This window comes from Glycine max, chromosome 3, assembly GCF_000004515.6.
Source record: "Glycine max cultivar Williams 82 chromosome 3, Glycine_max_v4.0, whole genome shotgun sequence".
In the NCBI taxonomy this organism is placed as follows: domain Eukaryota; kingdom Viridiplantae; phylum Streptophyta; class Magnoliopsida; order Fabales; family Fabaceae; genus Glycine; species Glycine max.
The window spans coordinates 8,243,689-8,267,703 of NC_016090.4; the positions used below are offsets into that span (position 1 = coordinate 8,243,689).

General features: G+C 35.0%; 1 protein-coding gene across 1 annotated transcript; it reads left to right on the top strand.

Moving 5' to 3' along the window:
- Positions 1 to 6,691: 6,691 nt before the first annotated feature.
- Positions 6,692 to 19,231, top strand: LOC100780425 (rhodanese-like domain-containing protein 10). Its single transcript, XM_041013899.1, has 3 exons — positions 6,692 to 6,703; positions 6,796 to 7,223; positions 18,947 to 19,231. Exons 1-3 carry the CDS (start codon positions 6,692 to 6,694, stop codon positions 19,101 to 19,103), a joined length of 597 nt encoding a protein of 198 aa, XP_040869833.1. The 3' UTR covers positions 19,104 to 19,231.
- Positions 19,232 to 24,015: the final 4,784 nt, after the last annotated feature.

Genomic DNA, 24,015 nt, shown 5'->3' on the forward strand with positions numbered 1-24,015 from the left:
AAAGAATAATTCAATCTCTTTTTAATTAATTCCAACCTTTTAGTTTAATAATTTTTACTATTTAGGAACACAACTGGTCCATTGGGTACGATATCTGGACTAGGTCCAATGTTACTACTGCCTAGGGTACACTTGCCCTTGAGCAAAACATATTTTATGCATCTTGAGGTGCAGAAGCTCATGTTCATAAATATACCAGATACAAGGAGAAGGCGGATCATGGGAAACTAATAAGAAGAAATAACGAGCCAATAGTGGATGTGGATAAGGAGTATAAGCACACAACGTATGATGCTGGGAAGGCGAGCATTCCATACCAGATAGTAGACACGAGGTGATGCAAGTACAGGGTTCCAGGTAGGACATATGTGTAGACATTGAGAAGACATTAGGGACAAGAAGGACATGAAAGGTACTTGGGACCACATAAAAAAATTATGGAGGCAAAATGGTGGTAGTGATAGAGGCGACAAGGAGAAATGGTAGGGGAGGAAGGTAGTAGTGGATATGAATGGTAAGGAGTGGTTGGTGGGGTGGGGGGGATAGGTGGGAAGGTTGAAGAACTTGAAGGACTTTGGTAAGTTACAAGGGATGAAGGTGCAAGAAGGTATAAGGGTAGCTGTATTCTGATATATGGGAGACGATTATGTGTTGATAACTAGGATCTATGATGAAATAATGCTAGAGATATGGAATTAGCCAAACCATGAAGTTCTATCTTTGTTTCATTCAGTCCAAAAATGGGACCCCGACATTGCATCAGGTAACAAAGTGGTGTGGGTTAGATGCTACAGTATTCCTCTTCAAGCCTGGGAGGAATTTTTTTTATCTTTGTTAGCTAACAAGGTTGGAAGCTTAGAAGGGGTGGATGAAGACACTCTAACTTTGAAGTATGTGGAATATGCTCGTATTTGGTGAATATACAACACAATCCTACCAAATCATTCTTCTTCTTTACATTTCTTTTCATGGTATCAGCTTCGGTCCTTCTCTTTTTTACCATCCATGGCTGCCATTAATTCTCGAGATGACAACACCAAACCTTTTTTTTTTTATCATTTCTCCATTTATAATGTTGATGGTCATTGCTACACTAAAGATTTCTTTTCCACTTTGTAGCAAAGAGTAAAAGGAAACATCACACCTACTGTCAAATAATTGATTTATGCTCAACAAATTGTATTTGATTGTTGGCTTGTGTTGGATATTTTAGTGTAATTGATCTCTTTATTATGTTAAAATAAGAGTGCACGCTTGTTTTAATGTAATAACGAGATGTTCAGTTTAGGAAAATTTTGGAAGTTACATGGAAGTTACTAAAACTTCCATCAACGGTTGGAAGTTACATGGAAGTTACTAAAACTTCCATCAACGGCAATTTTTAAAAAGAAAAAAAAAACTTCCATCAACCGCCAAAAACCACCTGTTCTTTGATCATAAATAATCATTCTGGTTCAAAAAGCATAACGGGTAACAAAAAATACAAGACCAAAACAAAACTCTTGAATTATAATCTTCTGATTTTATCCGATTGAACAATTTTGGTTGAACCCCGAAATTTAATTCAATCTGAAAGTGTTATACACGACTTCAGATTTATCCAGTATCATCTCGATTTTTCAAATTAACCAACAAAAGATTGAATCAAATTTTTCGAGATGACGAATGATAGTTCGAAGATGACAAGCAAGTTTGCGAAGTTGGACAAGTTTGAAGGGCAGGATTTCAGAAGATGACAGAAGAAGATGCACTTTCTCTTGACAACATTGAATGTGGTGTATGTGGTGTATGTGCTGAGTACACCGATGTCGGTGTATATGGAAGACGGAACTCTGGATCAAACAAGGAAGCGTTCGAAATGGGAGAACGACGATTACATTTGTCGTGGACACATTCTGAACGGTATGTCTGACTCTCTCTTTGATATTTATCAAAATGTTGAGTCTGCTAAGAAATTATGGGACTCTCTTGAATCCAAGTATATGGCAGAAGATGCCTCAAGTAACAAATTCTTAGTAATTTCTTTAATTACAAAATGATTGATTCGAGGCCTGTTATGGAACAATATAATGAACTACTGCGGATTTTGGGTCAGTTTACTCAACATGATTTGAAAATGGATGAATCCATTGCAGTTTCATCTATAATTGATAAACTGCCTTCTTCTTGGAAAGACTTCAAGCATACCTTGAAACATAAGAAGGAAGAGTTGACTCTGGTTCAACTCGGTAGTCATTTCATGATTGAGGAGTCGCTGAGGGCTCAGGAAATTGACAAAGTCAATGATAAAAACGTAGCAGGTTCCTCTTCCGTTAATATGGTAGAGGAAAGTGGAACAATTAAGCAAAATTACAATGCTAAAGGTAACAAACTAAAATTTCAAGGAAATAAGAACAAAGGTCCAAACAAACAGACAAAATTGTCATGTTGGAAGTGTGGGAAACCTGGTCATTTAAAGAGGGATTGTCGGGTGTTCAAAGGAAAGAACAAGGTTGGTCCAAGTAGGTCTAATGATCCTGAAAAGCAACAAGGTCAGATTGTAGCGAATAATTTTAATTCGAATACGAATTCAAATCATGTATCACTAATATCTTATGCATTCTATGTGCAGGATGATGACATTGCTTGGTGGTTTGATTCAGGAGCAACAAGCCATGTGTGCAAAGATTGTCGTTGGTTCAAGGAATTTAGACCAATTGATGATGGCTCTATTGTGAAGATGGGCAATGTTGCAACTGAACCAATCCTAGGATTAGGTTGTGTGAATTTAGTTTTTACTTCCGGAAAAAGTTTGTATTTGGATAATGTCTTATTTGTACCTGGTATTCGTAAGAACTTATTGTCTGGTATGGTTTTAAATAATTGTGGTTTCAAGCAAGTACTTGAAAGTGACAAGTACATCTTGTCAATTGTTGGATTTGGTTATCGTTGTAATGGAATGTTTAAATTAAACATTGATGTTCCTTTTGTTCATGAATCTGTTTGTATGGCCTTATGTAGTTCTATAACTAATATGACAAAATCAGAAATTTGGCATGCTAGATTAGGACATGTTCATTACAAAAGATTAAAAGATATGTCAAAAACAAGTATGATTCCTCCTTTTGATATGAACATTGAAAAATGCAAAACTTGCATGTTGACCAAGACCACTAGGAAACCTTTTAAGGATGTTAAAAGTGAGACTAAAGTCTCAGACCTTATTCATAGTGATTTGTGTGATTTGCATGCTACTCCATCATTAGGTCATAAAAAATATCTTGTTACTTTTATTGATGATGCTTCAAGGTATTGTTATGCATATTTATTAAATACAAAAGATGAAGCTCTTGATAAATTTAAAATTTATAAGAAAGAGGTAGAACTTCATCAAAATGGGCTAATCAAAACTCTTCATACGGATAGGGGAGGTGAGTATTATGATCCGATTTATTTTCAATCTACTGGAATAATACATCAAACTACAGCTCCTTATACACCACAACAGAATGGTGTAGCCGAAAGGAAGAATAGAACCTTGAAAGAAATGGTGAATTCCATGTTATCCTATTCGGGTTTAAGTGAAGGATTTTGGGGTGAGGCTATGTTGACAGCCTGTTACTTGTTGAACCGAATTCCTAACAAAAGGAATAAAGTTACCCCATATGAACTTTGGCACAAAAAGACACCAAATTTCAGTTATCTCAAAATTTGGGGATGTAGGGCTGTGAGAACTCAGCATAATTTGGCCGATCATTTAACCAAAGGGTTAAGTAGAGATCTCGTGAAAAGGTCGGCTGTGGGATTAGGATTAAAGTCCATCTGAAATCTCTTATGTTAAGATACCCAATTCCCATCTAATATGACATTAGGTGCTGAATTCAATGTGGAAAGCTTAACATGTAGAGATTGGAACACATCATCGAAAGTATCCCAAAAGGTATGTGTTCAGTTCTGCAAGTTAAGGAGGTTGAAGTATAACTTCTCAATGGTTCTTTTGAAAAATTGCATTTGCAGGTGCAAGAAAGAAAATGACTACCTATATAAGCATGAAGTTTAGCCGCTTCAAGAAGCTGGGACTTGGCTTTGATATGCTTATGAAGGATAGGGACACAGGCTAGTAAACTAGTGTCGAGCAAGAGTAATGTTATAAACTATTGTGCAGATTATCTTCATGTATTCATTATGAATAGAAAGGGTTCAATCCTTAGTGACACCCTGATATTCGAATATTTGAAACGTGTAATTTGCTAAGATGAAATTCAATCGTCACGATATTTCATCTATGCAGTAGTTTGTTGTATGTTATGACTTTGGTGATTTGATCGGTAATTACACTAAAATGGGGGAGGTTTGTTGGACATTTTAGTGTAATTGATCTCTTTATTATGTTAAAATAAGAGTGCACGCTTGTTTTAATGTAATAACGAGATGTTCAGTTTAGGCAAATTTTGGAAGTTACATGGAAGTTACTAAAACTTCCATCAACGATTGAAAGTTACATGGAAGTTACTAAAACTTCCATCAACCGCCAAAAACCACCTGTTCTTTGATCATAAATAATCATTCTGGTTCAGAAAGCATAACGGGTGACAAAACATACAAGACCAAAACAAAACTTTTGAATTATAATCTTCTGATTTTATCCGATTGAACAATTTTGGTTGAACCCCGAAATTTGATTCAATCTGAAAGTGTTATACACGACTTCAGATTTATCCAGTATCATCTCGATTTTTCAAATTAACCAAAAGCTTGCATGCCAACTATGTGTATCTCACAATTTTATTAATGAAATAAGAACTTAGATTTGGATGATCATGCAATCAGATGTAGCTTTGTGCTATGTGAGAGAATTGTCTTTTGCTTCTTGGATTAAGACCTTTTGATTCTTATCAAAGATTCTTTGTGGTGAATCCTCTTGACTTTCATTTCTTGCAATGAGATGTCTATTTCATTTCTTGTCTTTCTGTTTTATATTTTTCTTCACCTTTTGTGTTCCTAAATTTTGAGAGATACTGAAATTTGTGATCAGTTGAGGGGTTCTTGTTAATTTGCATACATAATCAGGGGTTTAATTTTGGAAACGGATGTATTAGGATTTGATTAAATATGGTTTGCATGATTAGCGGATAGATATATTAACTTATTTTTAAATTTCAGATTTTTGTTTACTCTCAAATCAGCAGATATTACGAATTGTGAATGATTTCCCGAATAAATAGATTAATTTGTTTTTTAAACATTAAATTCCTATTAACCCAAAGTTTGTTAAGCCTTGTTGTTAATTGAGCATACCACTCGTCCACATGTACACTATCACTAGTCAGGATTACAGTTGACATAATAATCCTGAATCAGGTAATCATTTCTTCATATACTCTATTTTAATTAAAAAAATTATCTTTTATTTTATTTTTTATTTTTATCTTCTAAATCAAACACAATAATGTAATGGAGCCCACTGGTTTTGATATAGCCAGATGAAGAAATTTGATTTATCTCTTCTAGAATTTAGTTGGCTCTCTTTTTACCATGTGCACTTTTTAAGTAATGAATATTTCTTCTCGAAACATACTTTCTAAATTTGACTGTGCAGCTAATTAACTTATAAACTTTCATATTTCCCTAACATCTACCTTCAATTCAACCTAGTGGGATTTTAATAATAAAAAACTACTTTGCTTTTGAAATTTAAGGAAAATAAGCTTACTCTCTAATTTATTGATCGTTTGAACCAATTGGTATGTTTATAATTTTACTTTCTCTTATTTTAAATCATTTAAGTTCATTAAAAAAATATTTAAGCTTATCATTACGTATTGATTCAAATATTTATTTGTAACCAACTTCCAATATTTTGCAATTTAATTTTATATTTTCAAATTTTTCTGGACAAAATTTATTAAAGCGAAGTTTAAACTCATTTAGAGTGTATTTGAATAGAGAATTTAAATTTCTTTAATCTAAAATTCATTGTTTGGATTTTTTTATAAAGAATTTAAATTTTTGGAATTTTAAAACAGAATTTTAAACAACTAAAAATTTGGAATTTTAATTTCTTTCTAAAAGGTGGGAAATTGAAATTCTCTCCTTGATAGAACAACCTTCCAAAATGTTTGTTTATTTCCTTTATAACCTTCATCCTTTCTTCTACCTGAAAGTTCCCGAAATCTCATTCTCGAACTCGCGACTCTTCCCTCATGCCAATGATCCTCTTCTTCGAGAGTTTGAGCTTGGGGAGCGTCGACCGGGTGCAGGCGTAGGGGGACATATAGAACTGCACCCGTAAGTCAGGGGAGAAGCCGTCGCTGCCTATCATGCGGTGGAGGTGCTCGCCGATGCAGAGGGCCTGGGTCATGCCTTGCGTCGTTGACTGAATGTTGTAGTCGAGTATGGTGGTGTACGCCGTCGTGTTCCGGTTCCCCTGTGACTTCTCATGCCGCATCAATATTCTTCTCTTTGGAAGCACATCAACCATATCTTCTCTTCTCTTTGCATTCATTTTCTTTCACCCTCACAATTTTAATTTTTTTTTATCCAAACACAAAATTTTGAAAATAAAAGAATTTCAATTGAAGTATTTGAAATTCTTAGAATTTAAAATTTCTCAGAATTTTAAATTTTCTCATCCAAACACACTCTTAGATATTTCTCATCATAAACTTTTTTAGTTTCCTACCACAACAGTCAGAAGAAAATAAATTTTTTAATGTTTGATAAAGCATATTTAGCATAGAATAAAATTGCCTAAGCCTTTTCTTTTTTCTTATCTTATCCTTTTCTTGTCCTTGTAATGTCTTTGACTCTTTGTAGATACATAGATGCAAAAGTAAGTGGCAAAAGACAAATGAAAGCTCAGAGAACCAATGGTTTTGGTCCTTAACAGATTTTTATTTTATCATCCCAAACAAGTCAAACCAAATCCTTCAGAGCAACACATTCTTGCCAAAAGATGCTTCCACAGCTATTAACTCAGAGGGCTTTGTTCTCCTTGATATTAGGCCAACTTGGGAGAGAGAGAAGGCACGTGTGGCAGGGTCTTTGCATGTGCCAATGTTTGTGGAGGACACTGATAACAGTCCAATAACTCTGCTTAAGAAGTGGGTGCATTTTGGGTACATTGGGTTGTGGACTGGCCAGTACCTCACTACTTTGAATTCTGAGTTCCTTATTCAAGTGGAAAATTCCATTCCTACAGGTAAGGAGACCAAGCTTCTTGTGGCATGTGGAGGAGGATTAAGGTGAGCACACGGAAGAAATTTTTGTTTTTACTGAAAATGGTTATTAGTTATATCAAATTATGATTAATTTTTTTTATAACATTATTTACGCAGCTTAGAATTTTGAATGGAAATGAAAATTTTGGTCCCTTGCTTACACTTAATTGAAACGAAGTTGTTTCTGTTCTTGGTGAGAAAAAAATGTAATTTTAATAGTAACCATCTTAATTTTTATCAAGTAAACATGAAAGTAGATCCTATTAGCTTTCTTCCAGATAGAATCTGTTTATCTTATATCAATATTAGAGGAGGATCATATCAGCAGCATAGGCAAAACAAGGGTGTTAATTTGTTAGCAGCTTTGAAAGAGAAGTCAAGGTTGCTAAAAGTTTGGTTAATGGTCAGTGCATCTCAATAATGTATAAGGGGTGCTATAATATAGAAGCTAGCTCAAGGCTGGCCTAATGGTGAGTGAGACTTAAAAAAAATTGTAAAAGAAATTTATTTTATATGAAAGACCTATATGTTAGGCATTTTTACCAACATATGTGGCATTTTTGCCAACATATGTGGCCTTTTTAATTTTATAAAAAAACTAATAAAAAATATATTTTTGTTGGTGGGCCCAAAGCATAAGCTTTAACCTTGAGCTGGTCCTGAGCTAGCGTATACTGGTGCGAAAGAATGGTATGGGAGGATAGCTGCATTTAGCTTGTTGCACAACGTGGATTTTAGGCTGCATTGGTTGGGAAAACATTGGTGAGATTATTTGGCTTGTTGTGCTTGAGGGAAATAAACTGAAGCTCTCATCAATATATGTGTTATTGGTGCTCCAGTTTAGATGCATATCAGGTGTGGTGTATATCAGATGTGCATATCAGTATACCGAGTAGTGACCTATCAGGTGAGGTGTAGGTGAAATTGAAATTTTGCCAATACATGTAGGAATGGATGTGGTATATATGATTTGCCAAATACAGGTAGGAAATGGCTATGCAATTCTTCCATTATATGTTAGGGGGTACTGGTTTGTGCTTGTTGTAGTTTGCTTTACTTTGTATTGTTTTCTGTTTTGTTCTAGCTGCTGCAAATAACACTTTTGTATTGATTAATGGGGGTTTGATCATAGGTAGTGGTTTTAGACCTTTGATTATTCTTGATAAATTTTTCTTTGCCGTTAAAAAACACCATTTGCAAGCTTATAAAAATGTCCACTGCTAAAAAAAGCATTTATGATGACATCAATACAACGACGGTGCTTCGGGTACCGTCGTCAAATACAACGCGGTGGCATTATTGTAAATACGGTGACATGAACGACGACCTTTATGGCCAAAACCGTAGTCATATTTGACGCGATGATAGTGTTGTAAATAACCCCTCATAAAAACAACGATGTTTCAATAAAAAATATCATCGTATTTGACTACAGGCAATGAATACAACGTTTTTTAAGACAACACCGTCATTGTTTCAATTTTGCAAATTAAATTTCATCTCAGAAAAAATTGTGCCGCCATTACCTTTCGTTGTGCCCTCGATCTCTCTCGTGCGCTGCCATCCCTAGCCTGGTAAACTCCATTAAGGTTTTTGGTTCTTTGTGTTACCTAGCCTCCGCCGTCGTGCCCTCCCTCGTGGGCTTCCACGTTTCGTCCGTCGTGCCTTCCGGTATCTTCTCCGGCCTAAGTTGTGGAAGTTTGGTGAGGTAAGTAAAGTTTGTTAATTACTTGTCAGTTTTGCTCATTTACCAGTTCCTTATACTCTTGCATTAAGGTTGGTATTTAGAGTTGACCTCGAACTTTAGGCTCTCTTGGACTAACTTTTGCATAAGCAACAACAAAATATAAAAACAGTAAAATGAACTGAGCTTGTCTATAATTTAGTAGGTGCTGGTAAGTATTGTGTTCGAAAGTCAAAATAGTTTTTTTTTTAATTGGAGTTGTACACTTTGAGGTAACAATGTATATATAGAAATGCGAGGAAGGGAATTAACTTTGATGTATATAAGAAACTATAGCAAATGCAAGGAAGGAAATGAATATTAATTAAGATCGAGAAGGTAGTTGTTGCCAAGAATAGAGTGCAAATGAATGATGAGTTCTTCCTCTTGGGGTGAAAATACACCACGTTTGAGATCAGGTCTGAAGTAGTTAATCCAACGAAGCTGACAACTCTTGCCGCACCTTTGAAGGCCACCATTCCTAGCAATGTCACTCCAACACCTTTGTCCCTTAGTGATCATGTACCTTATGAGTTTTTCATCTTCCTCAAGTGACCACAACCCCTTCCTTAGGTTGCTCTTAATGTTGTTGTTCATTTGTCTTTTCCCATCATATAAGGTTTCCTCATTACGCAGAGAGCCAAGTGGTAATGGGGCGTGACAGCTATATCAAATATGAAGTCATTGAGGCCTTCAGTTTCTTATCTTATGATGTGGATTGTGAATGTGATGAAGATCTATGAGAAAGATATATAGGTGAATCATGGTTTTGAGGGACAAAAAGAAGGCTTCATGGGGTGGGAATGGTAAATAATGATGATGATGACTTGTGGGGTTTGCTTAAAATATGAATATGAGGGTATAAAGAGAGAGACGGAGGAGAGAGAGAGAAAGAAATATATTTTGGGATTGTGTTTATTTGTTGGTTGATAGCTAGAGTGGAAAAGGGATTGGAGGGGGACCTTATAGAGAAACGGAGATTCATAAGAGAGAGGTAGAAAAAAGATGGTTGGCCTTCTTGTCTTTGACTCAATTCTTGTATTTTTCGATACATTTTACTTCAATGACAAGGTAATCATAGTCTTTAATTGTATGGAATAGAAACAATTTTGCTTCCACTTCACATAATAGTCTCTCTCTTTCTCTATTGGTTTTTAAACTTCAAATTCACGTGTGTTGAGACTAGAGATAGAGAGAGAGACAAACTATGCTATGTAACATCCTGGAAATTTCTACCCGGAGTTTTTGGAAACGATGTATTTTGAATGATTATATATATAAGTATTATTCAGTGTCTATGCCTATATGTTCTTGGTAGAAGTAGGAATAGTGGGGGCAAGATATGTGGGTTAGGCTAATTAAGGAAGAGAAATCCATAATTGGGAGGTTATGAGTTAATTCCTAATTAATTAGTTAAAAATCATCGTTTTGCGTGCGACTTAAAATTTAACGAAACCAACCTCTGAACCACGTTCGGGGTTTTATTCTGAGCGTTTTGATATATATATTGCTTACTTTCAAAAACTGGCCCCGACGGACGCAGAGAAACGCGAGAAACTGGAACCAGAGAAACAGCACGCAAACCGAGGCAGAATTTTAGCGTTTCAAAGGTCAGATTTTTCTCACTTTTGTGGCTGAGTATGGGTCACAATCAAAAGGGAAAGTGGGCCCTTTTTGCTCCACTCAAATGGAGACATGTGGCATAGTATATAATAAAATAATAAGAAATGAGGAAAAAGCCTTTTTAAAATCAAAAAGCAACTCTCTCTCTCTCTTCACTCAGCCCCACACTTTTCAGACAGCTCTCTCTCTCCCTCACGTTGCCATTCTCTTCTTCTTCATTCTCCATTGAAGCTCCAAACAAAGCTTCAACCTTTGGCCATCATTTCTGCCCCAAATCGTGAAAAGAGGGCGTTTTTGGAGTCGTGAAGTGCGTGGCTACGAGTGGGACTTCGAAATTTCAGGTTTGGGTGGACTTCTTTCCCTCTTGATTTTCGTGGGTATGGGGTTTTGGGAGATATGAGGGGTAGTTTTGTTAGTTTTCTGCTGTGTGATGATTATTTGTGAAGACATTTGTTGAAAGCTTGTCGAAATTGCCATGTTTGGGTGAGTTAGACATACCCATTCTGTTTTAGGGTTTTTGTGATGATTATATGCTGAAATTGCTGATGGAAATCTGTTAGAGACGAAGGGTAGAACTAACCCAAGGTTAGAAAGTGAGAATGTGATGTTATGAGTGGAAAAAGAGTGAGACTTTGAGAGTTGGAAGGCTAAGTCTGAATTCTGTGGTAAATGGAGGTTAGAGTGAGTTAATACTAGCTTGAAATGTCATTTAGAACATGTGAGAAAGGTTAGGCTGAGCTAGAGAGAAAAACAAATGACCAAAGTGAACAAAGAGCCATTGCTAGGGCAAATTTGGGTGTTGAAGAGTCAAATTTTGATTCGGTGAGATTTTAGGTGTAAATCCAGTTTGAACAAGTCTAAATGGATGTTATGGACTGGTGTGAGGTGAGAGTTGGCCTCAAATTTACCTCATTCTAAATTTCACTTCTCAAACCTAGAAAACCCATTGAATTGAGAGGTATTGGACACCTAGATTCTGTGTTGCTGTGTTTTGAAGCTTGACTTTGGGTTAGACATGGTTGATACATGATTTGGGACTTGTAGGATTTGATTTGGGCAAGATTGGATGAGGGGAAGTGTGGTTTTCGAAATCTGCACTTTGTGCAGATTTTTGCTGTGAAATTGTGCAGCAGGATTTTGCACAAGTGCAGAAAAATGCTATGTATTTGCTGGTTGTGGAAAGAGTAATGTAGAATGAGTTCTGGATGTTTGCTAGTAGATCCCAACGGTCAAAATGTAGGCTTATGTACTAAAGACTTCCAGTAAAATTTTTGAGTCGATCCAACGGTTAATGAACCGGAACGAAGGAATTGTTACTGGGGTCTTTAAGTGAGAAAAGTTGTGATTTGGTTGGTGTTTTGGCAGAGTTTTCTGCCTTTGCCCTGTTTTGCTTGGCTGTGATAGCTTGTGCTGTTTGAATGTTGTTTTGCTTGGATGTTGTGGAAGCTTGGGAGGATTGATGGGGACCCGGTGTTGAGAGAAACGAGGATATGGGCTACGTGGGAGTACGTGAGCTCAGTTGGAGGTGGGCAACAGGGGATGGTGGGTTTATGCGCGCATTGTGGATGTGGAAAACTTGTTGTGCACCATCGCCCGACCGCCACCTAGTACCACATGTGATGGGTACCCCATAATCCTACAAGCTTGAGATGAGGAAGTGTTGAAGGGTGAAACTTCCTGCTTTTATTGTTGACCACAGAGTGGTACCTGGAGATATGTCGCGGGGGTCAGGAGACCTTGGGGACGTCAGGTGGGGTGCTATTGCCCAAAACCAAGCTTGACCAATCCCGACCCAACCCGGGCATAGTCGGTCAGTGAGAACCTGTGATGTACCTAAGCAGGCGAGCTCCTGGCAGTCAACAGATAAAAGGAAAACAAGACCACAAAGCAAGGAGGCTTGTGGTGGCTGGCCAGCTGTGAATTTTGTGTAATATGTGGATTGTGGCCTCTGGTAATCGATTACTAAGGGTGGGTAATCGATTACAAGGCTTAAAATTGAAGACAGGAGGCTAAGATGGTCTCTGGTAATCGATTACCACGGGGTGTAATCGATTACCAGGCTTGAAAACGAGGTCAGGAAGCTAAGGAAGCCTCTGGTAATCGATTACCAAGGGGTGTAATCGATTACCAGGCTTAAAAAGGGATTTGGGAGATGATAGAAGCCTCTGGTAATCGATTACCAGCCTGTGTAATCGATTACACAGAGGAATGGGTCACTGGTAATCGATTACCAGGCATGTGTAATCGATTACACAGTGTATTATTGTATATTTCATGTCCTGAGGCTGTGTAATTCAAGTTTAGCCTCTGGTAATCGATTACCAAGGATGTGTAATCGATTACCAGAGATGGAAAGCCTTAAAATACCCATTTTTTTTCTTGCATGTAATGGTTATGAGAAGCTTTGTGTTGCGGCATAGTTAGATTCTTGTGAAAGAGTCTGCCCCTTTCTTTTCTTCCTTGTAGATCGTGATGGCGGCGCAGCTAATCCGTGATCGAGTAGAGATGGAGTGCCTAGAGGGAGCTTGGGAGACCCTCGAAGGTAACACGAGGTGCCGATTTCGGGGCACCATTCGATTCACGGCTACTTCTTTGGTGCATCCAGATGAACCTGCACGGACGCTTCAGCGCACGGTGGAGTGGACAGCTCCTTGGATTAGCTTTGTGTATTTTTGAGGGTAGGTGTATCTAGGACTAACTGTTAGGTTTACTCTTTTGTTTTTGTATGGGTAGACCTGATGTATAGGCATTTGATGATTGTATACATGTGGCTGAAGCCACCACTATGGACACCTTTGCTCTGGATGACACTATATATATTTTGTAAAACTCCCATATTTTTGGACAGCTTTAAATGATGAATGCATTTATGATCGATCTTGTTATTTGAAAAGAAAGCATTAGCAACTTTATTTGTAAAAGAGTTTATCGACCGTATTTTATTCTTTTATTTTCACGTGACGACCTAAAGTAATGGCTGGTACATTCTTCCTTTTGAAAAAGCAAAATAGTTTAGAGATTACGAGTGGTAAGAAAGAAATGACTCCGAATAGAGTTGTGAACTGGCCATTCAGGACTCTATAGTGAGGATTTTCCTTCTAAACCTAGTTATGGTGAAAAGAAAAAGAAATGAAAAAGAAAAAGAAAAAAAAAATTTACCATGGTTTTTGTTATTTAAATTATTACTATTAAACCAGTCATTAATTTAGGGACGCCACATGCTACCTATACAATGATTTTAAAGCTTCGGCAAAAAGGTTGCATGCTTGAAAATAAATGTTTCTTAATTTTCAAATTGTTTTTTACAATAGTGTGTAACTTACATTGTTTGCATGAGTTCCATTAGGGGGCCTAACCACTTATTGGCATACTTCTGAAGCAAACATTGTACACCTCCCAACAAAGCAATGCCCCCATATTTGTAAATCTAAAAAGAAATAGAAAATTTGCTTCTACAATGTGTGCTTTTAGTATTATTAAGCAAAATATAATCCTCTGTTGTTATATTTTGTCCTTTTTTGATCTAGAATTGGAATGTCAGCATTTCTTTTGAGAATATGTTTATTCTCCACTTTGTAGCATTTTATTGTCATGAAACACCTAATAGTAAGGTTAGTGTCCTCTTTGCTTAGACCATGATAATAATTAGCTAGTTAGTCTAATTTTGATAAGTGAAGCTAGCTTTTGGGGTGCCAATTGCATGCCAATGGCCCACACCATAGGCTCCTTAGTGAAGAAAGAGAGAGGGGCCTGATATGTACCGTTGACAAGTAGTAAATGGCTTTTCTCTGAAGCATTAATTCATTGCTTAGCCATGGATTCTTGGAATTCATTTGAAGCAAACCCCAGTCTTTTACAAAGTCCCAGTACAATTGGTACATAGTTGCTGCACCTGACATTATCACTATTTAACACAAAGACATCCTACACTCCCATCTTTCTCATAAGCCACTTAGGCTCCTGCTGCTAATATTGCTGATACATATTTGCGTAGATTCACAAGGTGGCTTGTATGCCTTTCACCAAACCATCTTCTAGCATACTGCAAAATCAATTACAAGACATTAGTCCTATCCATTTCTTAATTATTGGATTGGATAATATGCTTCAATGGAAGGAAAGGAAAATATTTTATAGTCAATTACGCTGACACCCCTGAGGTTTGTTGAGATTACACATGACCTCCGTGGTTTTTTAACAGTTAAGCAACCCCCTTAAGGGTTACACGGTATAATGTGTTTCTTGGGTAATAGGGGGTGTCAGTGTAATGCATTTTATTAAGAGAGTAGTATAAGGGTAAAAGAGTAAGGAGTATTAGGACAAATTTTGATGAAACCTCAAGCAGTATAAGTGTAATATACTCAATATTTACCTGCATAGCCCTCCAATAATAGGGTAGAAATGATTGCATAAGCTAGATCTCTATAGTGCTTTGTCCTGATACAATTATTAAATATTTATTAATTTTCCCCATAGAGTAAGGTATTCCTTGATAGTAAAAAAGGGGCCTTACTACCTGACTACAAAGTTGATCAGCCATGAAAAAATCCAGCATGACAACCTAAAAAGACAAGAGAGAAGCCAGTGAGGTTATGTCCACAACAATAATTGTTTCTGCTCAATTAATTTTCTTCATTAAATTTCTATTCAAATTTTTGCCCAATTAGTGGTATTGTGTTTTGTGCCTAATGACAGGATGGGAGAACTTGTATAAAACATAGAGTAATAGCATTTCATTTCATTGATTCAGTGTTGCTTAAAGAAATAGAAGGACAACTTAGCACCTGAATAGCAAGAAGGAATCCCTCTGGTTGAAGTGATTGGTTAGACTTTTAGTGTTATATTTCAGAACGAAGAGGTAAGACAAAAATATGGCTTTTCTGATCTTTTTTATTTATTTATTAAAATGTGAAATGTGATCAATGCTGCATATTCGATTTGACGGACATTGTGTAGGATAAGTGTTTACACCAAATTAGTGGCATGATTTAATGTTCTTGGTCAGATTGCTTAGAAATGCATCTTCAACCTGAAACAAAGTTGTCAAATGTTGTCTTAAAATAAATGGGTTTTGATGCTAGTTATCTGTAAAACAAATGCACTTTTGTACTATTTCTACAATGTTTTTTTTTTTTTATTTTCCACTTCAACAATTTACTTGATTCTGAGCTGTGATATGTACAATATGTATGTAACTGAAACAAAGTTGTCAAATATTATTCTTGGAAAGCAATTGGATGAACATGGTGGTTGTTGGCTGAGGTGCAAATGGTCTTCATGCCCATACTGGCAAAGCACGCATGATTTTTTATATTCAAATGGGTTTAATATATGTGTATTAAAATATTTTGATATTAAATAGATGTCCAAGTTATGCATTCTTGATTCAGTATTGAATGCGCATATATATATATATATATATATATATATATATATATATATATATATATATATATATATATATATATACATCTGACAACTTAATGTATTTTAGTAGCGAACTCAGAAGCGCAAAAGGAATTTGTACCTGTGAAAAGATTACGCTTATCTCAATTGAGATGTGAAGCTCATTTAGGGAACCCCTTTCCTGCTCTCTGCTCTGCAAGGACTGCCTGGAAATTAGGTATATATTTACTCCTTTTGATTGGATGAAAAGTGAGGACTTTAATTTCATATAGGTTTCCTTACTTTCACATTGGCTTTGGGTGTGTTTATTGAGTACAAAATCTATGATGATATCTCCGTTTATATATTAATTGTAAAACTCTCTTACTATCAATGAACGACATTTTAAGTGACAATAAAATGCTCTAAACTAGATAAATTTGTAAAAATGGTCTAAACCAGATAAAGTTTTTGAAGTGCATCACTTGAATAATCTTTCATCACTTGAATGGACACCATTTTATTGTAAAATATGTCTCCAATTTGGAACAGTCCTCCCACGCTTAACATCCATAAGCACCCTTCTACCATCAATTTTCCTACCATCAGCTTGTTTATAAGCAACTGCAAAATTAACCAAAAATGTGAATTAAAAGCCATAGTGATAATAAACAAATTAAGCAATCAGTCTCAACCTTTCATGTCTGTTGTATGCAGATACTCAATGAAAGCATAACCCCTGGTCCTTATAATCCCATTCTTGGTGAGACACACCATGTTTCAAGGGGAAATCTTAATGTGTTATTGGAGTAGGTACTTGCTTCTCATTTCTACATTTGCACATTTTTGCTTAACCTTATGGCTAAATTCTTAGTTTGGTAACTAGGGAAGGGTAGTGAAAGAGTTTATCTATCTTTGAGACTCTCACCCTGTTAATGTGAAAGGGAGCTTTCTGTATGACCAAGTTTATCATAGCATCTTTTTGTATGACCAAGTTTATTATATGTGACTCAATTTTTGTTTTAAACATTCTGGTAGGTTCACTTGAACAATTTGGATGGTCATATAGAAGAGGTATAAAAAGATCCCTTTTATTTTACTGTGTCCATGGGTTTCACATGCAGTCAAGCAACTTCGTTCAGTTTCAAATTTTATGTTAAACAGGTTCCTTATTTCTGTCTGCCAGCAAATGATTTGGTTCATGTTATTGCCACATTTTCTTACAGGTAATTTTTGTTGTTATTTTAATTTTTTAAACATAACAATCACAAGTTTACTTTTACTTTAATTTCTTATTTTCTCTTTCGCTATACGTTGCACTAAGTTGTCAGAGTTTTTTTTTATTTTTTTTCCTGCAGGTGTTTTGACTATACAAATGCTTTAGCTATAAGTCCTTATATGCTTGACCATCTTGTCTTTTCGACATGCATATTTTACTTGAACTTAGGAGGATTGTGTTAATTGCTTCTGATTGTTTGTGAAATTGTCTGCAAAGTACAAACTGTTCATATGCCAAATTCTTTCACCATTTGTTGTTTAATCACTTTCCATGATGCTAGAGTACTTGAAATTTTTGTCTTCAATGTAAAACAGTATGTGAAACTTAGTTTTCGTTAATTAATCCATAAATATTAAGACAACTTATTGATTTGATATTATACTGTATATATGCGTGTTTTTTTACTATGTTGTAGGATATGCTTGAAAAAATATTTTGTATTCAGTTATGTCATTCATTATGTCCTTTCTTCTAGATGCTTCCTATTAGCTCACTTCTCTCCATTTCCTAAAACCCATATTTTTTTCTCTTGTATTGATTTGATGTTATTGATAATACTTGAATTTGATATTGTTAATATATAACAAGAAACCCCAACAGACCAACATCCAATCACTTTATATTTTGAGTGTATATGTGTATGTGCATGCATGTGCTTGAGGGTGAAATGTTAAGAATTATTGTTCATTGCCTGTTTTCCATGTCCTTATTACACTTGTTTTGCTTGATGTTTACATTGGTTGTTCTTTTCAGTTTTCATGGTAACAAACTTTTATTAGACTGTCTAAGTCGTGAAATTGCCTGAAAATTCATGGTCACGACTTTTATTAGTGGTTGGATATATGGGTGTGCCAAAATTTTCAGGTAACACTGTTGACTAAAACATGTCTCTCTCTCTCTCTCTCTTTCTCTCTCTCTCTTTCTTTTTGCATACTAAGAAATCACGTGATTCAGGGGAATAGGCAACCATTTATCATATGCCCTATTTATGCACTTTAGTTATCATGAGTGTTTATTGGCCTAAGAAATCATGCATTACTCTTTCATGGAGGGGTTACTCTTGCAAATTACCAGCTCTGTTCCATTTAAGCATATTATTATTATTATTATTATTATTATTATTATTATTATTATTATTTTAAAATAAAGACTATGATTTTTTCCATCTAATTCAGGGGGATAATCTTATATTATAATAAAAATTGATTATCTTATATCTAAAATATGATTTATATATTTAAAAATACTTATTTCTCGATGACGGTGCTTACGTAGGCACCGCCTTAGAAGGCTCGCTTTCGAAGACGGTGCTTACGTAAGCACCATCTTAGAAAGCTTGCCTTCTAAGACAGTGTCTACATAAGCATCATCCTCGAAAGGTGGTCATTTTCTAAGACGGTGTTTTCTTACCCGTCGTTGAAAGTTAACACTTTCAACGATGTTAGCTTCTACGACGGTTGACAACCGTCTTTGTATGTTGTTTGCGACCATCGTAGAAAACCCTTTTTTTAGCAATGGTCACAACTAATTTCATGTGAATATACTCTAAAATATTCCTTTTCTAATCAATTAAATTATTAATGACTTTGATTTAGAGCTTTATATTAGATTATGTTCTATATATGTGACTTTTTCCAATTCACAAAATCAGATCTTAAAATCATCACGGCAAGAAGAACAAGTTGATTTTGACGATGAAGGAAAATGATAATTTGTTGACTTTGGTGGGTGATTCAGGTCAATGGCAGCAGCTTCAAAACTATACAATGGAGGTTACAAAAATCTTGGATGGTTGGCTGGAGGCTTTAATCGTTCAAAGAACAATGACTTCCCAACAGTAGAAGGAAAAGAAAAGTTGCAGCATGCAACTGTAGGGGGTGCTTCTTATTTCTAAAGGATGTTGACTAAGGAATTATTTTTACAACGTATTACTTTTCATGTATGTGCATCTTTTAAACTTGTAAGCCTCTGTAGCCTAGTGGCAAGTACATTTTATTCAAATTCCATTTAAATTAAGACTTTGAAATTTTGTAGATATTCATGCCAGGTTTCCATATTTCACAAATGCATTTGCTGAAGTAGTTATGTCAATTATCACATTAGCATTAAATTTCTTTTTCTAGTATCATACGTTTATGGGAAGAATCAAATTTATTTCCTGAGTAAGAATTTCCTATTCTTTGTTTACAAACCTCATTATGAAAGTATTGGCATACTGACTCTTATATATTATTTTGTATCAACTTCAAGATTGTGAAAGGCCACAATGGTGGTTATTTACTACTTACTATGCATCATAAAATGGTTTACATAGACTTCAATCCTGAGTTAGAGATTCTCTAGGCAGCCTTTGGTGAATTAGTGGATGACCTTCTATTGTTGATTTTGTAATGGAATGTGTTTCATTTTCTTTGCTAGTAGTAGTAGGACTTTCAAATCAATAGAAATTAAGGTTGAGGTGTGATACTGTCATGAGATATGGATTGGTGCATATAGGCTTATGAGTTATGTCAAACGGCTTAATTTGTTAGGTCTTGTTGGCTGAGTGGTAGATTTTGACCCAATATTTTGAGGGGTTAAAAAAATTTGAACAAATTACACTTACCTCCCCTACCTCCCGTGTTTATCAATTATTATACCGGCATCCCCTTATTTTTGAATTCTTACACAAACCTCTCCTAACTTTTGGGGTTTTGTTACACAGCTACCCTGCACTGTAGTAGACTTTTTTCTGTTACTCCTAACCATCACTTGTTGCGCACATGCTCATTTAATGAAATTTTTTTGACAAAATTGCTCTCATCTTCTTCAACACTTAAAATATTCAACTTGGGTTTAACTTCAAATCTTTGCCTGGATTTAACTTCAAACCCTAAAAATCACAACTACATCTCAATAGACATAGTCTAAATCAAATGACCAAGCATAACAAACTTACTATAAAATATTTTGAAGACTTATCTGAAACTTTAGATAGCCTAACAAAAACACAAAATTTGTTGTTTAACAAAATACAAACTTTAGAAAATAAAGTTAACAATATTTTGAATATTCTTAAATCTAAAGAACAACAAATTCGTTTTTCTACAAACGAACTCGATAAAATTAAAATGCAGCTTTCTAAACTTGATTTAGGAAAGACAACAAGTCAAGCCTCAACCAAATTCATTTTAGCAAAGCCTAGAAAATGAGGACAATACCTTTTACAGGAACCTCACAAATAGTTTCAGGACACAATCTTGTTACTGAATCTATAAACCAGCATCCTGGAATCTTGGACAGACTCTTTAGAAGAACAAACTCCCGAACCAGACAACTGGAACAAATAGTAGATATAGAATCTAATATTGATATTGGATCAAATTCTAGGATAAACTCTCTCAATCCTAGACAATTATATAATCTAAACTGGTTTGCTTATGATAAAACCAGCTTATACAGATACAGAAGGATTGATGATTTTCATCTCCCTGACGGAAGACACGAGATTATCATATTAATCTCAGAACAAACCGGATGACAAGTCCTTAATACAAATAGAAGATATGTACATCTAGGGTTAATTGCCATAGGTGTCAAGTCATTAACAAGATCTTTCATAGGAGCTAAAGCTTTTGTAGTCCTCTTTGATCAAAGGTTCAGTGATAACAATTCTCAGGCCATAATAGGGATGATAGAAATAGATCTTAGCAATTTCATACGAAACATAAACCTAGAAGTCCAGACAATAGGATTTGGAAGAAACTTTGAGGGACACAACTTACACTTGGATATTACCTTTATTGGTAGAATAAGTGATCAAATATCCCCCAGATACAGGATAAACACTAATCCATTAGTGATAGCCTTATCATATGATGGAATCCAATTTTTGCCACCTGAAATCTTTGATTCCTCCAGAAACCATAACAATCAATGGCAAACACATATTGAGGCTGGATCCTCTAGGAGTGCAATAACCACTCACAGATTAGCTATAATAACAAACAGAAGAAATAGTCTTTCAGTAAGATTTACTGATTATGAAGACATACAAAATCCTCCAGAAGAGGAAATGGAACCCTCTAGGATGTCTATGATGAATCTATGGCATTGTTCATATTTCGAATCATATATTTCATATGAAGAGCATAAACAAACTAAAACCTCTTTTTTACAAAAAAACCTGTCTTTCCCAAAAACTCATTAAAGCAATTGAAAAATGAGAGGAAGATAAGAAATGTCAAGGACAAAGTTTTGTAAATAATGAAACCGATTCTGATGACATTGATGAAGAAAACATATATGTTTTCAGACAAAGATTATTCTCAATGATAGATAAAGAAAATTCTGATACAGAGAATATTGAAGATTTACTTGAAAAAATCAATCTACATGAATTTTATGAAAAATAAATAAACTTCAAAAATACTTTAGGACAAAATTCCGAGATTGATGAAACAAAATCACTAGTTTCATTTCCTGAAACTCATAAAGGTCTCATGGATGATGCTTCTAGTTCAAATTTTACCCCTTAATTTGATTATATTACAGAAGACTACAACATGGGATTTCCCCCTCGTGAAAAAGTTATCCCTCTAGTAGATTTAACTCTAGGAGATAATATAAAATCAAAAGGGAAAAGATTACCCATAGAGCCGACATTCAATATGCCATCCCTTCTACTAAACATAGGAAGTATTGACCCCTAATTAGTTTCGAACTACATAGAACAATGGACTTCTGTTGTTATAAGAGACTATAGAGTAAATCATGAAAGTCATGTATCTAACAGCCAAGACATGATAGCAAGGGCTGAAACATATCTAGGAGACATAGCTAGAGCCTGTTGGGAATCTTTCAAACAAACTTTCCCAAAACAAATCTAGAAGACCCTGGTCCAAATATCTACAATTTCTGTAGCCTAATACAAAGAATTTTTACAGCCCAATCTGTAAATGATGGAAATACCATCAAACAAAAAATTTATCTACGTAACCTAGAAAGACTCTCTATAACCTATTTCGGTAAAATAAAAGAATTTACCCAAGATTACCTAATGTATGCCTTTATAGTAGGAGTTTTTACAGATAAATTTTTAGGAGAAAATTTATTCTTAAAACTCCCGGGTAAATTAGGACAAAAAATTAGAGACAGTTGGAATAATGACCAAATTGACCCAGTCATGAATAATCTAACAGTCAGAATCCAACACATTATGAAAGTAATGGAAGACACATGTACCAACATAACCATTAATAAACAAATAAAAATGGTTGATTCAGAAATTTGTAAATAGATCTACACTCCTCAATAATACCATAAAGAAATTAGGAGAAAAAGACCTCAATACAGACCTCCCAATAAACAACCCTCTAGGAAAAAAAATCCAACCCGTAGGTATTCAATTGGAGCCTCTAATTCTAGAAAACCTACTCTTAAAAAAGAAAGACATGTTAGAAAACTTAGAAATAATAAAACATATACAAAACAATTAGAATGTTATGCTTGCCACCAACCAGGGCATTATTCCAGAGATTGTCCGAACAAAACCAATCTGTTTACAAGAGAAGTAGAATTGATAAAAAGTTGTAGGATGAATCTTATTCCCATAGATGAGACAGTCTCTACTGACTCAGAAATATATTCAATAGTTAGTTGGTCTGACTATACTTCTGAAGAAGAAGAACTTAATAAAGATTATAAAATCCAAAACGAATTCACTAGAAATGAGTATACTAATCTATACCCAGTGGATGACAAATACAATCAGTATCGAGAAATCCTTGATGATGTAGGATGTGGCTTAATGTTCAAAACATAACCAAATGATTGTGAACATGAAATACAATTTCACATAGGACCAAATCATAAGGACTGTCATTTCTGTAAAAGATATCCCCACAAAACGTTAAGAGCTCACTATAGTCTATGCTACAAGATCTTTTGCAAAACTTGTGTACAAACGGTTTTGAAAATAGAATTTCCAGATTTTAAGAAAGAAAATGATTCTGGAAATAAAATCATGAATAATAGGATTTCCACTCTAGAAATCAGATTAAGCCAAATGGAAAAAATCGTAAACTTGCAAAAAAAGATTGCATCCCCATAATTTTTCTAAAGAACATACAAGTGGGCTTATGGCACTACAAAACAAAGGTTGCATCCCCATAATTTGCAATAAAAAGAAAAATAAAAGGCTGCATATTTTGGTTAAAATAAATTTTCCTAAAATAAACAGCTTTGACCAAACTAAAGTAATTTTGCAAGCCTTGGTAGATACTGGTTGTTCTTTTACTTCCATATGCAAAAGTGTTGTACCCCAACATAATTGTTTTAGAAGTAATATAATAACCAAAATCAGAACAATGTCTGGAGATATAATAACAAATGATACATAAACTAGAAATTTTACTATTCAATTATCTACAAATTGTGATATTTTCGGCAACAAAATCTTTATAAATAAAGAAGATGTTGTAGACTTGCAACCGGCTAAAGAAAAAATGATTTTAGGACTTGATTTTATCGTAAACGATAACAGGTCAATCACTATTACAAAAGACTACTTGTTAATTTCTACAAATTCACAAATGTCACCCATAATAGACGAACTCACATCAGAGTTACAAGCAAAGCGTGGTGATGCCCCCACTACTAACGTTAGTAACCAATGTCCTTGTGACACACCTGATACCTGTAAAATAAAAGAATCAAAAAATTATGGTAGGATAGGAACTTTAGAAACATCCCATGATCCTTACCATGAAAATATTTTAGAAAGTATAAAAACAGAAACCAAGCTACAATATGAGTTATCCATAGCA